The 14,786-nt window shown below is 44.8% G+C and overlaps 2 protein-coding genes across 2 annotated transcripts; both read left to right on the top strand.

Annotated features, from left to right (window-relative positions):
- The first annotated feature begins 2,599 nt into the window (after positions 1-2,599).
- On the top strand, positions 2,600-4,888 carry LOC100834289 (2'-deoxymugineic-acid 2'-dioxygenase). Its single transcript, XM_003564087.4, has 3 exons — positions 2,600-3,276; positions 3,410-3,669; positions 4,069-4,888. Exons 1-3 carry the CDS (start codon positions 3,073-3,075, stop codon positions 4,649-4,651), a joined length of 1,047 nt encoding a protein of 348 aa, XP_003564135.1. The 5' UTR covers positions 2,600-3,072; the 3' UTR covers positions 4,652-4,888.
- A 5,084-nt stretch (positions 4,889-9,972) lies between these two features.
- Positions 9,973-14,213, top strand: LOC100834584 (fatty-acid-binding protein 2). Its single transcript, XM_003564088.4, has 11 exons — positions 9,973-10,320; positions 10,934-11,484; positions 11,603-11,813; positions 12,176-12,251; positions 12,365-12,467; positions 12,780-12,848; positions 13,105-13,141; positions 13,225-13,299; positions 13,382-13,433; positions 13,529-13,573; positions 13,749-14,213. Exons 2-11 carry the CDS (start codon positions 11,000-11,002, stop codon positions 13,844-13,846), a joined length of 1,251 nt encoding a protein of 416 aa, XP_003564136.1. The 5' UTR covers positions 9,973-10,320; positions 10,934-10,999; the 3' UTR covers positions 13,847-14,213.
- Positions 14,214-14,786: the final 573 nt, after the last annotated feature.

The following is a 14,786-nucleotide window of genomic DNA, read 5'->3' as shown; positions in this document are numbered from 1 at the left end:
TCCAGTGTGCCTCTTTATATGCTCTCTTTCCTGGAAGCACCAAAAGGAGTCATTCATAAGATTGATGTGGCCAGAAAAAGGATATTGTGGCAGGAGCATCATGGGAAAAAAAAGTATCACTTGGTGAATTGGCCTACTGTTTGCCTGCCAAAGGATTGTGATGGTTTGGGTATCCTGGATCTTAGTGCTATGAATGTCAGCTTACTATGCAAATGGTTGTGGAAATTAGAGAACTCATCTGGAACTTGGCAACAACTTCTATCTAAAAAGTACTTGGGGAGACATGTCCTGCGCCTTCAGGAACAAGGTGTTGGGTCTCAATTCTGGCAGGGACTGATGAAGGCTAATACAATGTTCCAACAGTGTGTGATGAGAATAGTGGGGAATGGTGCTAAGACTCTTTTCTGGAAAGACACCTGGTTGAAAGAGGTATCTTTGGCACATCTTTTTCCTAGGTTATATGGTATTACTTTTACCAAACATATCACACCACAACAAGTAAAAGTGGAGGGGGCTGAATGTATTCAGTTCAGAAGGACTTTAATTGGAAAGACTGCAGAGCAATGGGATCAGGTCATAGACATTCTTGACCTGCAAGTGCTTACTGAAGAAGAAGATTCAGTGAGATGGAGATTGGGTACCACTTTCTTAGTCAGATCTCTATACCTTAATATCAGAATGGCTCACATGGTGAGTTAAGGAAAATGTGGACCATCAAGATCCCACAGAAAATTTAGATCTTTTTGTGGCTTACTATAAAAAATAGAATCCTGACGAAGGATAATCTGGTGAGGCGTGGTTGGGAGGGAGATGTGCATTGTCATTTTTGTTCTGCGCCTGAAACTGTGGATCACCTTTTCTTCTCTTGTCCGCTGGCCCGTTTTCTGTGGGGAGTTGTGATGTGTGCTTTTGGCCTTTCCACACTTCCCAGAAAGATGGATGAGCTAATGGGGAGTTGGCTTTCCTCCTTTCCCTCTGGTCAGAGACGTTTGGTTTTAAGTGGCAGTGCTGCTGTCATCTGGTCTCTTTGGAAGACAAGAAATGATGCATGTTTCAAGCATAAATTCCCTGATGATCACTCCTCTGTTGTTTTTTGCATTATGTAACTATATCGTATCTTGGGCTCAACTGCAGAAAGAAGCAAATCGAAGCAAGCTAGAGAAGGCAGCTCTGATGCTTAAGGTGCTGATTTCTGAAGCTTTCTCAAGAAGACTGTGATGGGCTCCAATGACGCAACGACTGACGTTCCGTTAGTTTCTTCTGTGTTTTGTGGGCTTTTTCCTCAGTTTTGGGATTTGTTTTTTCCCGCATGCTGTATGCCTGTTGTGATTACCAGCGGCATGTGTTGTAGGGTGTGGCGTTTTTTATTTTCTGTTACTTTCAGCTGAACTGTTGTTTCAAACTTGGCGGTTTCTTTAATGGAAATCGGTGGGGAGAGCCCGCTGTTTCAAAAAATGAAGACTTCAACGAGGCTGCTCCTTCCAACCCTCAGGTGCACTATCCATTGACTTAACCCTGCTCTCCTTTGGGCCATTTGGGCCGTTGAGGCCTTTGCTGTTGACTTTTCGATGGACTTTTTTTTATCTTAACCAGGTTGTGGAGAGCTTCCCTCTAAAAATAAGGTCTGCTAAAAAAAGTCGTAGAGAACTTCGAGCCTTCGACCAAATACCAAGTCTCGATGATTCCCTGCAAACATGGATTCATATAGCTTGCTACTCTATATACCAACCAACACGTGACAATTTTTCAGGACGTCACGGACCCCTTTATATATGGTTTTATCGTGTCTTGGCATGTACGTCTCTCATCGACTCGCCGTGCCTCAAAATAGAGCAAGAGGTTGGTTAGATCTCGAACCGAAATCACATGCCATGCGTGTTCTATCGTGAAAGCAAGAGTCGTAGCATTCATAGGGAAAATTTCTTCGGAGGGAGGCACTAGTTTATCATGGGCCAAGGAGTGCTGGGCCATTAAGTGTTCGCTAGATTATACTCCCTGTATCTAGACACTTTTTAAGAATAGATACATTCATATTTGGGCAAATTTGAGTTAAAAATTTAGAATCAGATGGTGTATTTAAGAATCCATAGATGCTTCATTCTGAACTTGGGCTAGCCAGGCCAGGAGGAGGATTGATCCTGGGCCTGAAGCCAACAAGGATCATCATCCTGAAGAAGGCAAAGGCAACAAAAATATGCTTATTTTTTCCGACTTTGTTCGGCTTTGTCATCTGGATTTAATCATATATGACTGTGTGAAGAAAATGATTGTGACTTGAAAATCGCTGTCGCATTTTGGTGTTCCCCTCATTTTTAACTGCCAAGGGAAAAAGTTGCTATGTGTTCCACTTGCATTAGACAGTAGGTTTCGTATAACTTTGAGTGCATGTCTATTTCGTTATCTTGGTGACAGTGGAACCCAAACATCTGATCATCGGTACCTATGGAGGAGAAAAAAAGAGAAATCTCTTGTCGTCCCTCGATTGCTGTATCCTGTATGATGTTGGGCTCTCTCGCAACTCGCAAGCACATGTGGCCGGCCATCCGTGTCTTTATTAATCGAAGCAACACTGAAAATCTTCTGATATTTTCTCTCACTTTTATACACGAAAATCCTCTGATTTTGCGCAGGAAGAAAAAAGGATACATGTTGAGTTCCATATATGTCGAGAATTGGGCTGAGATCCGGTGCCTCGAGAGAGGCGAGTAACGCCGTGCCAAACAGAAATTCTGAGATGTCTGGCCTGATTTTTTTTCACTTTAAACCAGGCACGTCCGTTACGAATCATCGGCACTTGCACCCATGATGGCGATAGATCACGGTGGAGCTAGCGGCGGACAGGATTGGATCAATCAGTTTGGGGGAGCTAGCTAGCTAGTGCGTCCCTGAGTCCCTTGTCTTGGAACATCGCCGGGGAAAGCAAATTCTCAGCTAGCTAGCTATAGCGCTAGCAGTGGCGTGCGTGCAAGAACTTGATCGATCCAACACCAGCTACATAAACGGTGGCGAAGCTTTGCTAGCTAGCGCACGTTTCTTGGTTGCGTAAGACTTGCTCTGCTTTCCATTCCATCCATGGAGAACACCGGGCCGCTGATCCACTCGACCCCGTCCCACGCTTCGCTCCCGGCCGCCTTCGTCCTCGCCGCCGACAAGCTCCCGCCGGCCTCCACCGCCGCCGCCGCCGCCGTCTCCCTGCCCGTCGTCGATCTCTCCCTCCCCCGCGACGAGGCCCGCCGCGCCGTCCTCGCCGCCGGCAAAGACATCGGCTTCTTCCAGGTTAGCTTAGCTTAGCTCTACCTGCTTCTCCAACTCTCAGTAAATCATATATCATCCTTAATCAACGAATCGATTGCGTGTTACTCGATCGAGAAGTAGTTAATAATGATTGAGCGAGTGATATTTTCTGCAGGTGGTGAACCATGGCGTGCCCGCGGAGACGATGCGGGCCATGGAGGAGCTGTGCGAGGGCTTCTTCCGGCTGCCGGCGTCGGAGCCGGGCAAGGCGGCGCTCTTGTCGGAGGACAAGAAGAAGCCCAACCGCCTCTTCTCCGGCGTCACCTACGACACCGGCGGCCAGAAGTACTGGCGCGACTGCCTCCGCATCGCCTGCCCTTTCCCCCTCGACCCCTCCATGATCAACCAATGGCCCGACAACCCCCTTGGCCTCAGGTCCCATTCATCTTTTCCAAGTTCCAATCTCTTCTCCCAAATACTAGTAACTGTCTAATCTGAATTTAATTTATTTCGGGATCCTCTGTTTCCAGTCTAATTTGAATTTCGGGATCACTCTGTCTCTAGTTTAATCTGAATTTTGGGACACTTTTCAAGTTTAATCTGAATTTTTGGGACTCTGTTTCCAGTTCATCTGAATTTTGACTTAGACTCTGTTTCCAGTCTAATATGAATTTTTGATCACTCTGTTTCCAGTCTAATCTGAATTTTGGGGTTGCTCTGTTTTCAGTCTGTCCCAATATATTTTGGGACTCTGTTTCCGGTCTAGTCTAAATTTTGGGAATCACTCTATTTCCTGTCTAATCTGAATTCTGGCACTCTGTTTCTCTCCTACAGGGCCGTGATTGAGAAGTTCACGGTTCAGACAAGATCCGTGGGGATGGAGATACTCAAGCTCCTAAGCGAAGGCACCGGTCTCCAGCCAGACTACTTCTGTGGCGACATCGCCGGCGGCGACGTGATCCTCAACGTCAACCACTACCCGCCATGCCCGAACCCGGAAAAAGCTCTCGGCCAGCCGCCTCACTGCGATCGGAACCTCATCACGCTCCTGCTCCCGGGATCCGTCAACGGGCTCGAGGTCGCCTGCAATGGCGACTGGATCAAAGTCAACCCCGTTGACAATGCCTTCGTTGTCAACTTCGGGCAGCAGCTGGAGGTTGTGACAAATGGCTTGCTCAAGAGCGTCGAGCACCGGGCGGTGACTAATTCGGTTAAGGCGCGGACGTCGGTGGCCACGTTCATCATGCCCACGGAGGACTGTGTTATTGGGCCGGATGAGAGGTTTGTTAACGAGGAGAACCCCGTGGGGTATCGGACCACTGTGTTCTCTGATTTCATGCGGATCTATAATGTTGTGAATTTGGGGGCCTCGCTCAATCTTACGACCAATCTCAAGGATGTTCAGAAAGAGGTGTGAAACCCAAGAGAAGGACAGGATTGAGGAAAGTCGTTCGTTGGTTAAGATGGGTATGATCTTGATTAACTTATCCCTGTTTTTGTTGTTGTTTCGTGATTCGAGACCATGAATAATTGACGAGTGCAGGATGTTCTGAAATTTTGAACACTTTGTACTGGTATTCAGTTAGAAGGCAATAATAAACTTCTTTGATATCATATGTATATGGATCCCTTATTAACGTATTTTCTTTCTTTATTGATTGATTGTCATCACAGATCCACACAATACATGTAAGCACCACTTTTTTTACATCTAGAAAAAGCTAGATGCATGTAAGTACCACTTTTTTTACATCTAGAAAAACTAGATGCAAGTAACCAACACAAGTAACAGCCTTTGAACACAGACATATAACATACAACAAACTCAGATTAAGACCAACCATAGATCTTATTTCTCCAAGTCCAGTCCACATGCATTTGTTGGGATATTGTTGTTCGATCTCATCATTCTGGTCTCCGTTGTTGATGGTGAGGACGTTGTAGAGTCCTTGATGACGATGTGCATGAGGTGGAACTCGAAAGAGACGCCGCGGTACCGCGCCTACTTCCCCCTCGGTAAGGAACTCCTTGGCGGGGTCGATAAGACAGTCTGGCGCCGGCGTGATGAACACCCCCACGGACCTCCGTGCGTGCGTCCGTTCGTCACCACCTGGTGCTGATGCTCTTGAGCACCCCGTTGGTCACCACCTACCATGGAAATGCCAACCATTTCAAATCGAAATTCAAATAAAATTCCAAAATTAATTCAATTTTGGTTGGATCACCTCGAGCGGGAGGCCGAAGTTGACGATGTAAGCGTTAGTAACGGTCTCGACGTTGGCCCACATACCCTTGTAGGAGAACTGAAGGCCGAGGATGGGGCTGGGAAGGAGGAGGCTGAGGAGGATGCGGTCATAGTGCGGCGGGAGCCCGATCATGGCGGTCGGGTCTGGGCAAGGAATATGGTAGAAGTTCATGGTCATGTTGCCGCTTCCGAGGCTGCTCTCGAAGTAGTCCGAGGGTAGCCCCATGGTATCACACAACAGCCAGAGCAACTCCATCCCCATGCCCCTCGTCAGCACTGCGAACCATTCGAACGTCTCCCGAAGCCTCTGGGGCTTCTCCGGCCTGCCCTTCTTGCTGTCGTCGATGGGGAAGGTGGAGGAGAGGCGGAGGCAGTCGAAGCAGGGATGGAGTCAAGGGGGGCCGCCCCCCCGCCCCCCCCCCCCCCCCAAGAAATTTCATTTTACTTGATATTTACTAATTAGCTCATTAAAAATCACTTAAAATAGGTGAAGTCTCTAATCCCTCCCCCTGATCCCAACTCGCCCACCTCATGTAGAATTCCTGGCTCCGTCCTTGAGTCGAAGTAGTACTTGGCGCCACTGGTCTCGTAGGTGCTTCTCGAGAACGAAGAAGCGGTTGGGTTTGCCATTGTCATCAAAGTGGAAGCACATCTGGTCCTCCTCTTGCATCGCGAAGTACTCCTTGCACACTGCCTTGATGTCTCGGATCGCCTCCTCCGAGATGTCGTGGTTGATCACGTGCATTGCATATGCTTGAGTTGAGTTAAGCTTGATCTCTTGTATTTTTCCTTCTTTTACTTCCACCACTTTTCTCCATGCAACTACCTGTTTGACCATTATATATACTTTGGAGCCTCTCTATAGTTTTTGGTCAAAAAGTAAAACTTGATTATTTGACCAATTACGCTTAGCTTTTCAGATGACCCAGGACATCGTCCCCGGTCCCAACTTTTCATTAATACCATGTCAAGCCAGTCGAACATTGTAGCAAAACAAGGTTTTGTCGCAACATCTGCGCAAAATGAAATACTTCCAATTATAGCTAACACGCGGTTCAGCGAGCTACACAGGGCTTAGCAGTCAGGATTGAGTGCACAGTCAGCTTCTTCTTCTTCAAGGGCGAGGGTTGCGGGGAAGAGCTGCTGACGTCCAGTGGAGATACTGGGCTCAGTTGGGGAGCCTGGCGAGCATGTCAGCACACCTCGGCGGAGACGACTGGAGGGCGTCAGAGATCTTGAGCCGAGCGTAATCTCCCAGAAGATCATCACCAAGGCCAGGTAGAGCGGCAGAACTCTACCATCTGTAGATTCGAAAGTCGCTAGCACCAGCCCAAGCGATGGGTGCCTTCGGCACCGAGCAGAGGAGGGTATAGAAACCCTCGACCTGCTCCGTCATTTCCCACATGTAGATACATTTCCATTTCTGGACAGTTTGGAGAATTAATCACCAAAGCTAGTTAGTACTTAACCAAACGACATGATTAAAGATAATGGTATTTCTAAGTTTCCAAAGACACCACAGAACAGTAGAACAAATGGAGTTTGGAGCAACATGTAGTATACCCCACCATGACTCAAGATCGGTGCCTAGCTATTTATGAAAGAAGGAAGAAACAACTTCCCAGATAGCTCTAGAAACTACACAATAAAAAATAATGTATAGGTTCTTTCTCAGAACAAAAGGCTCGTTCTTCAGGTGATGAAGGGAGGATATCGACTACCCCTGCTATTTCATCAACTCCATACATTCTGAAGTTTGGATCTTTTTGCGTTGAAATTTCCGCTAAGGATGAGGTGAAGCCCAATTTTAGAACACCACCAGTTTTGAAGTTTGGTTCAGTTTAGGGTTTTAGTTGTTCGAGTCTTTTATTTCCTTAAAGTCTGAAGTGTTTTACTTTGCTTTTGTTTGATGGTTTTTTGGGCCTGTCTAAAACCACTTTGAGTCAGCCTTTGGGCTGTAGTTGTGACGTGGGCCCTATCCCACCCGATTAGGGTTAGAGTCACCCTATAAAGGGTTTTTGATAGCCGTCGTTGTAAGGGAGTTGAATTTTCGAGATTAAGAATAGACCAGAAAAGTCCCAATGTTTGGGTGCGCATATCGTCGTGTTTACTTGCTGATCTTGAAGATCTGATGTTATGCCCTGCGGTGGATTTGATTCTAATCAGTTCCGACGTGAGAAATTGAAGGGATTTGATCTGGATTACTTCAGATTGATTTCGCTGGGTTGCTGATATGCTTGTTCGTCGATCGCCGTGAAAGATTGGGCCTAAAACCCTTTTGGATCACGTTTCCCCATATTTCTCTTTTTCAGGTTGTCTCTAGTCATGATTTTATTACGAGAGACCAACCAGAGAAAGACATGAACTCCAGTGGGGATAGGTACTGACCAAAGGGAGGGAATAAAGATGTGTTGAACACCTCTAAAGTTTATTGTACTATAGAGGGAGCTAGACGAATATTGCTCAGAGGCAGTATACTGTCAGATCAGGGAGTCCATATCATCTCTAAGAGCCAGACTATTGGCAGCATGTTCAAGAGCATACCATGGTTCCATCATGATGTGATCAAAGGTTCTCCTAGAAGCGAGCTTCAGAGTGTGCCCATCCCAGACCTCGGCAATAGTGGAATTACATTCATTACAAATAATGTAAAGGGGTCAGAGTTGGATAGCAAGGGAGGAGTAACCAAACCAGACATCTTCCCAGAACTTGATTTGGTACCATTTCCAACTATCCACCTATAGTAAGGTGATCACACCACCAGGGCAGATGTTTGTAGCTCTCCACTATGATAAATTAAGGAAAGATGATATCTAGCTCTTAGTGGACAAAATTATTAAAAGGATTGCTGGTTGGAGAGGAACCTCCTCTCTTATGGAAGCAGACTTGTTCTCCTTAAATTTTGCCTAGCTAACATTCCTATCTACCTGATGTCCTTTCTTAAATTCCCTAAATGGGCCCTGCGCTTATTAAACACTCAGATGGCGCATTGCCTCTGGAATGATCTTGAAGGCCATAGGAAACTTCATCTGCCCAACTAGCCTATGATCTGCATGAAAAAAGATTTTGGTGGTTTGGGTGTTCCCAACCTCTAAGATCTTAATTTGTGCCTACTAGCTTCGTGGGTTAAGATACATTTCCAGTGAAGGGAAATCCTGGAAAACAATAGTAGATAACAAGTATGGCACCCATTCCCCAATATCTTATACAGCAAAACTATGGGTGTCTCTAACTTCTGGAAAAAGGTGTCATGTGGAGCTGCCAAATCTGCTAAGTTTGGCTATAAGTGGATAGTTGGAAATGGTACCAAAATAAAGTTATGAGAAGATGTGTGGTTTGGTTCCTCCTCCCTTGTTGTCCAATTCTGGGCCCTTTACATTATTTGTAATGAATGTAATTCCACTATTGTTGAGGTCTGAAATGGGCACACTCTGAAACTCACTTTTAGGAGAACCTTTGATCACCTCATAATGGAATCGTGGTATGCTCTTGAAAAGGTTGCCAATAGTGTTGCTCTTAGAGATGATATGGACTCCTTGGCAGTATACTGCCTCTGGACAATATTCTTCCGGCTGATCCCTCTATATAGGATAATAAACTTTAATGGTGTTCAACATATTCCCTCCTTTGGTCAGTCCTTACCCTCCTAGAGTTCATGTCTTTCTCTGGTTATGCAGATGATACATTGTTCTTCACAATCAAGTTGCATAAATACTCTCATTTTAAAGTTTAAAGTCTGTGCTGATGCATGCTTGTAGTATTGCATTGAGTGTGAACTGTACTACTGGATGACGCGGCCCTCGCACTTTCGCAGATGAGTTTCCATTTCTAAATTCCTTCGGAATCCAGAAACTTGTGAAGGTGATGAAATGGTGGTACTATCTCCGATCCATTTGTCGCAGATTTAGTATAAATCGATTATAATTTGCAGGAATTTTATAATGAGCTCCACCTTGTACAAGAAAACTCACCATGGCATCTCGTAAACCGGCCTTCTCTTCAAGTTTCCACACAGCCCTTGAAACAGTCTGGCAATCTTTGTTTTTCATTTTTACTTTTTATTTATTACCACGTTTAAAATCCAACCTCTGAGTATTTAGCCTCTCCGTGTGGAACAGCCCATTTTACACGTGCTCCAGGATTTGAATTCGCGGTCCGCGTCTTTCTCCGCGGTCAACGCGGATCAACTCACCCGGTCGGCGGTCGCGTCACATCAACGGTCGGCTACCTCCGATCGCGTACCTAAAACTTCCTCGTGGCCGTCCGATCGCCCAGCCGAATATCCTTGGTTCCCCACGAGCCAGGACCCGCACCTTCCAAGAAAAGGTCGGGACATTTGTCAAGAAACACCCTCGATACTTCCATGTATCTGTAACAACTCCACTCGTACGTCCAGTTAAACGTGGAAAGGATCGATACTAAAATATTATATGTTTACGCGACTGTCCAGTAAAAGTGGAAAGGAGGGAACCCAACTTATTGAACCCCTATTTCGCCATTGATTGGGAGGAGAGAAGAGAGGGAGGGAGAAAGAAGGCAGCAGACGACGCCCAAGGCCCGAAGCGGAGCACGCGTTCTTCGCCTCTCACCTCACGGGAGGCGAGGCGGGCGCGAGGCGACGCGAGGTGGGAGATTGGATTTGGGGAGGCTGATCGAGCAAGGAATTCCAATTTGCTTGTTAATTAGCCTCTCCATCTCCTCCGAATTTCCGGCTTGGTTGTTGATCTTTGATCTCGCGCTCCCCAAATCCGTAGGGATCACGAGCTTCTCCTCGGTTCCTCCCTGCCCCTAGGGTGCTCCGGCGCGGGGTTCTCTGTGATCTGTCGACGCGGCGCGGACAGGTTTGGTGGTTTCTTGAGCTTTCCTGGTTTGTTTTGTTTGGTGGCAGAGTTGTGAATGCTAGTGTTCATTTTGTTTATTTGGGAGGGAGGCAGCGAGGATAAATCTCTTTCGTTCAAATTGCTGTTTAGCAACATAAACATAATAGGCCTGCCGTTTGAATCGTGAGAATTTTGGGGGTGGTTAAAGGCTAGCTTGGGGGATTTTTTGGGACGCATTGATTTGTGCTTGGCTGCCGTAATTCCTGAGTTTGAGTATAATTTATTGCGCTTAGCACTGTGCATTTCATCAAGATATGTATATGTTCTTGCTATCATGGCCTCATGGAGGACTTTTGTGTTGATGTGATAGTTTTGTAGGAAAAAACATGAATGTTGCTAGTACTATTTCAGGTGAACCTTTTCTTAGTTAATAGGCATAAGGCTAAGGTGAAGGTATTCCCAAAGACAGCAAAAGGTTACTTTATAATTTTTGCAATGTTGGTCCAATAATCTCGAACTTACCCACGCAGCAACAAGCATTAAAGTTGATGAAGAGTAACTCATTTTTTGATCTGGTTTGAACAGCTGGGTGCTGTTGCTTTGCTGATTCATTTTACTTCTGCTCTATTTGTAGATCACTATATTATCCTCGTCGTACATTCACAAGCTTGCTTGAAAGACTTCTTATATTCATTCAAGTATGAAGAATGATCGGTTAATTTTCACCAATCTTGGTCATGGTGGGGTATACTACATGTACAAGTTTCCACCAGAGTTTCCAATGTCTCATGATCTTGGGTTGAATTTTGTTACAAATGTTGGAAGTTTGTTGGGGAGTTCTCTTCAACATCGCAGGCAGATTTGTTCTTCAGGAAATGTGAAGGTTCAGGAAGCATTCACTTGCCTCAGGAAGTTTGCCAGAGCTTTCTATATCTGGTTTTCTAGAGCATATGATCCCAAAAATTTCCACGGGTTTTCACATATAAAGCAAGTGAAATCTTGCATGCAAAATCTGGTGGGGTTGCAGTTCCGTTCTCTGAAAGAAGAGCATGCTGTGCAACTGCTTTTAGCTAGGCTTGCACATGCAACACTTGGACGACTGTGGAATGATTTTGAGCAGCAGCATGCCAGCAATCTTCTTACTGTAGCTAGTTTTGCTGCTATCGTACCACCAGTTGAAAATATGTAAGTCTCAATACAGATTACTCGCCCTTCATGCGCTCTCTTTTCCCATTTATATTTCCGTTTACATTTGCGATTTTTCTATTGTTTTTCTCACTGTATATTTGCATGAACGGGGAAGATCTCCGAAGATGCTTGCAGAGTTGATGGCCTTGGGAAATATTGATGGTTATATCAACAGACCAGTGGATCAGCCTTACTTGGACGGGAAACAACTAAGTTGTCCTTCTGTTGCTGTGCCAACTCCAATCTTTCAAGAAGATGCAGTTGAACCAAAAACTGGAATCAAGTTCCCCGCAATCCTCGAAAATGACTCGAGCCCAGCTACGACGGTATTACCCCCCTCCCCATCTGTTTTTAGGAGCTTCTTTTGTCACATCCATACAAGTTTGTTAGAGTGCACATGTAGAGTAAATATTATACTGACTCCAATTGTTATGTGGATGGGTTCAGCCTTCATGTCACAGTTAATTACTCCCTCCGATCCTAAATTCTTGTCTCAAATTTGCCCAAATATGGATGTATCTACTCTTAAAAGGCGTCTAGATACATGTAATATTTCGACAACAAGTTAGGATCGGAGGGAGTACTAAGTATTCCTAAAAAACAGTTAATTACTAAGTAATGTCTCACTTCTCAATTCATGTTTGGTTGATGGCCTTGTGTGACAGCTCCTTGATAACTAAATTTACAGGTACTAGTTGGGATTGGTTTCAAAGGCATGAGAATAATGAGGGTCAAAACCTTGAATCTGTACGCTTTTGGTTTATGTGAGTATTCATTTGTGTTTAAAACAATTGAATATGCTGATTGTGTTTATTTGCTAACAAAAACTTTTTATCTGGCAATTCCTCCATTTGTTTCTGATGCCATCTTTTCATAGATATGCAACCAAATTCCATTTGTGAGAAGCTGGGTCCTAAGTATGCTTCTGTCCCAACCACCAAACTGAAGGATGACCCAGATTTCTATAATGATCTTCTGAGGTATGCTCTTAATAGATTTTCTGAAGTGCGCTGTGTATGGTTTAGCATGCACTAATGTAGTGCCACAAAATCCAGCTATCTTCTCGAGAAAGGTTAGGGTACAAGGACTGTTCCTTGAGTTGGATATATGTTACTGGCCTTGATGAGTAGATGGTTTCTGTTAGTGGTGTATAGATTGCACGTTTCACACACATGTCCATAGATCACTAAATCCTCGGAGTAGACATATGTTGTTAAAATATGCTGAGAAACATGATACTTCTCATACATTCTATATTTATCTGGCGCTAACAACATGTTTTAATTTTTCAGGGAAAACCTTCATATCAGAGTTAGGTTGGTGGTTAACTACAATGGCCTTAGCATTGGTGCAGTGAGAGAGTAAGTATCATATTTATTTATTTATTTTTGATGGGAAGAAGTATCATATTTATTGTGCCTTAGGGTCTGTAAGTTTTGGAGCTGTGTGTTTCTGACCTGCACAGGAGGTTTTGCCTGTTGCAGGGGAGTTTTTTTTTCTTGTCAAACCTCTAAGTACTCTGTACATTGTGATTTCGTTAATGAAATCGGGAGTTTGCTCCTTTTTGCAAAAAAAAATATCCTCCAGACTGAATTAACATTTATTTATTGTCTGCAGTGTATTCGAGAAGTCACTTGGCCTGCGTTTGAAGAAGGTACTTGCTGCGTCAGCTGCTACTTTTTTTTTTGGCTAGACCTGTAAACTTACGGAGAGGTTTGCATTTTGCTTATTCAACAGATGAATCCTGACACTGATTATCATTGCTTGAAGACCTTTGGTTCTTGCTTCACCGAAGATATTCCAATACCTGCTGTAAGGCTCAACACAGTATTTTGTAGTCTTTACTCTGTAATAACTTTCAGGCTTCAGTGATTAAATGACAATGTTATTGCAGGGCACAAAGATTGACTTCTCTCAAACGTCTGATGGCCAGCTAATAACGGAAAGTAAGTACTGTAGGCTGTATCTGAATCAATTTATTTGTTCCGAGATGTTATCTAGGTAATACCAGGTGGATCTTGACAAGAACTTCTCTTTGCAGTTGATGGCAGGAAAATTAGTGCTGTTCAGAGTAAAGACCTTTGCAGTGAGTACATTTCTTCTAGTCGCTACCTTTGGAAGCTACTGTTATTTGCAATCTTAATATCTCCACTTCACTTGGATCAGCATTCATAAGTTGCATCTCAAGAAGCACCCCCTACGTTAGATCAACTCTATGATATTCTCTGTTTGTAGTTTTAAACGAGTCTTTTGATGAGCAGGGGCATTCTTCGACATGTACATTGGCGATTCGCCTGTCTCATTGGAGGCCAAGAGAGAAGTTGCCCGGAACGTGGCTGGGCTCATCAGCAGATGCTGATGAAAGAGGGGGCAGCCGGTCAGACAATTCTTTCATTCTTGTATTATAGCAAGGGGTGGGCAAATGTGGATAGGAAACTAGGCGAGGAATCTTGGGTGTATATATGGTGAGAGATCTGTAACTTGTAAAGAGAAAACGGTTGTGCGCACACACACAAACACGCACACACACACGGGAGATGAGCATCTGCCTGCTGTGCAAGGGCCTCCATTCCTTCCTTTTTGATTTGGATGGGCCTTTTGCCATTTTGTAGATGAGTCTCAAGTTGTAATGCATGAGGAATTGAGGATGCTTCTCCCATGAGGAAAATACGGGCCTTCGAATCTTTTCGCTGGGGCCGCCATTTGTGGGGCGAGTCCTTCTGCTATGCTTGTCTGCTCTGCTGAATTCAGTTTTCGTTCATAAACTGCCCAGGTGTTGCGGAATGTTTTCGTTCATAGACTGCCCAGGTGTTGCAGAATGGCGGTGTTAGTTGTTGGCAGCATTAACCGGATACACACGTGTTGGGGACAGATTCACGGATGCAGCCATATGATTGAGCCGTTTCTTCATCTTCTTACATGGGTCTAAGCAGCTAGCATGGCGAGCATGGCTAGCTTTACATAACATTTAATTTCAAGCTAACACCTCGAGCGTTGTTATTGAAGAAGCGATAAAAGTGGTTAGCCAAGGCCCAGCACACCCGGGTATTCATTTTATTTTTATTTTTTAAAAGAAGAGAAACCCCTGGCACCTGGGTATTCATTGCTCTCAGCATTTGTCGGCAGTAGCTAGCCACGTGATCCGGCCATGACAAATTTCCACATCAGTTTGCCTTCGGAAGGGTGTTTAAACATGTTCTGGTACTGTGAATTTGTGAGAATTTTCAGGAACACGCATGCATGACTTCATCGGGTTGACCTCCTTCCTTGATCCTCAGACGAGATCGAGCAGTGGCACT

This window comes from Brachypodium distachyon, chromosome 1 (genome assembly GCF_000005505.3).
Source record: "Brachypodium distachyon strain Bd21 chromosome 1, Brachypodium_distachyon_v3.0, whole genome shotgun sequence".
Classification (NCBI taxonomy): domain Eukaryota; kingdom Viridiplantae; phylum Streptophyta; class Magnoliopsida; order Poales; family Poaceae; genus Brachypodium; species Brachypodium distachyon.
This window is presented reverse-complemented; position numbering and strand designations above follow the sequence as displayed.

Bases quoted from the DNA above. Each gene is read 5' to 3' on its own strand.
- LOC100834289 (XM_003564087.4), top strand. From the start codon at position 3,073: ATGGAGAACACCGGGCCGCTGATCCACTCGACCCCGTCCCACGCTTCG. The intron at 3,277-3,409 runs GTTAGCTTAGCT...TATTTTCTGCAG, and splicing joins AAGACATCGGCTTCTTCCAG to GTGGTGAACCATGGCGTGCC. The intron at 3,670-4,068 runs GTCCCATTCATC...TCTCTCCTACAG, and splicing joins GACAACCCCCTTGGCCTCAG to GGCCGTGATTGAGAAGTTCA.
- LOC100834584 (XM_003564088.4), top strand. From the start codon at position 11,000: ATGAAGAATGATCGGTTAATTTTCACCAATCTTGGTCATGGTGGGGTA. The intron at 12,849-13,104 runs GTAAGTATCATA...TATTGTCTGCAG, and splicing joins AGCATTGGTGCAGTGAGAGA to TGTATTCGAGAAGTCACTTG. The intron at 13,574-13,748 runs GTGAGTACATTT...TTTGATGAGCAG, and splicing joins TCAGAGTAAAGACCTTTGCA to GGGCATTCTTCGACATGTAC.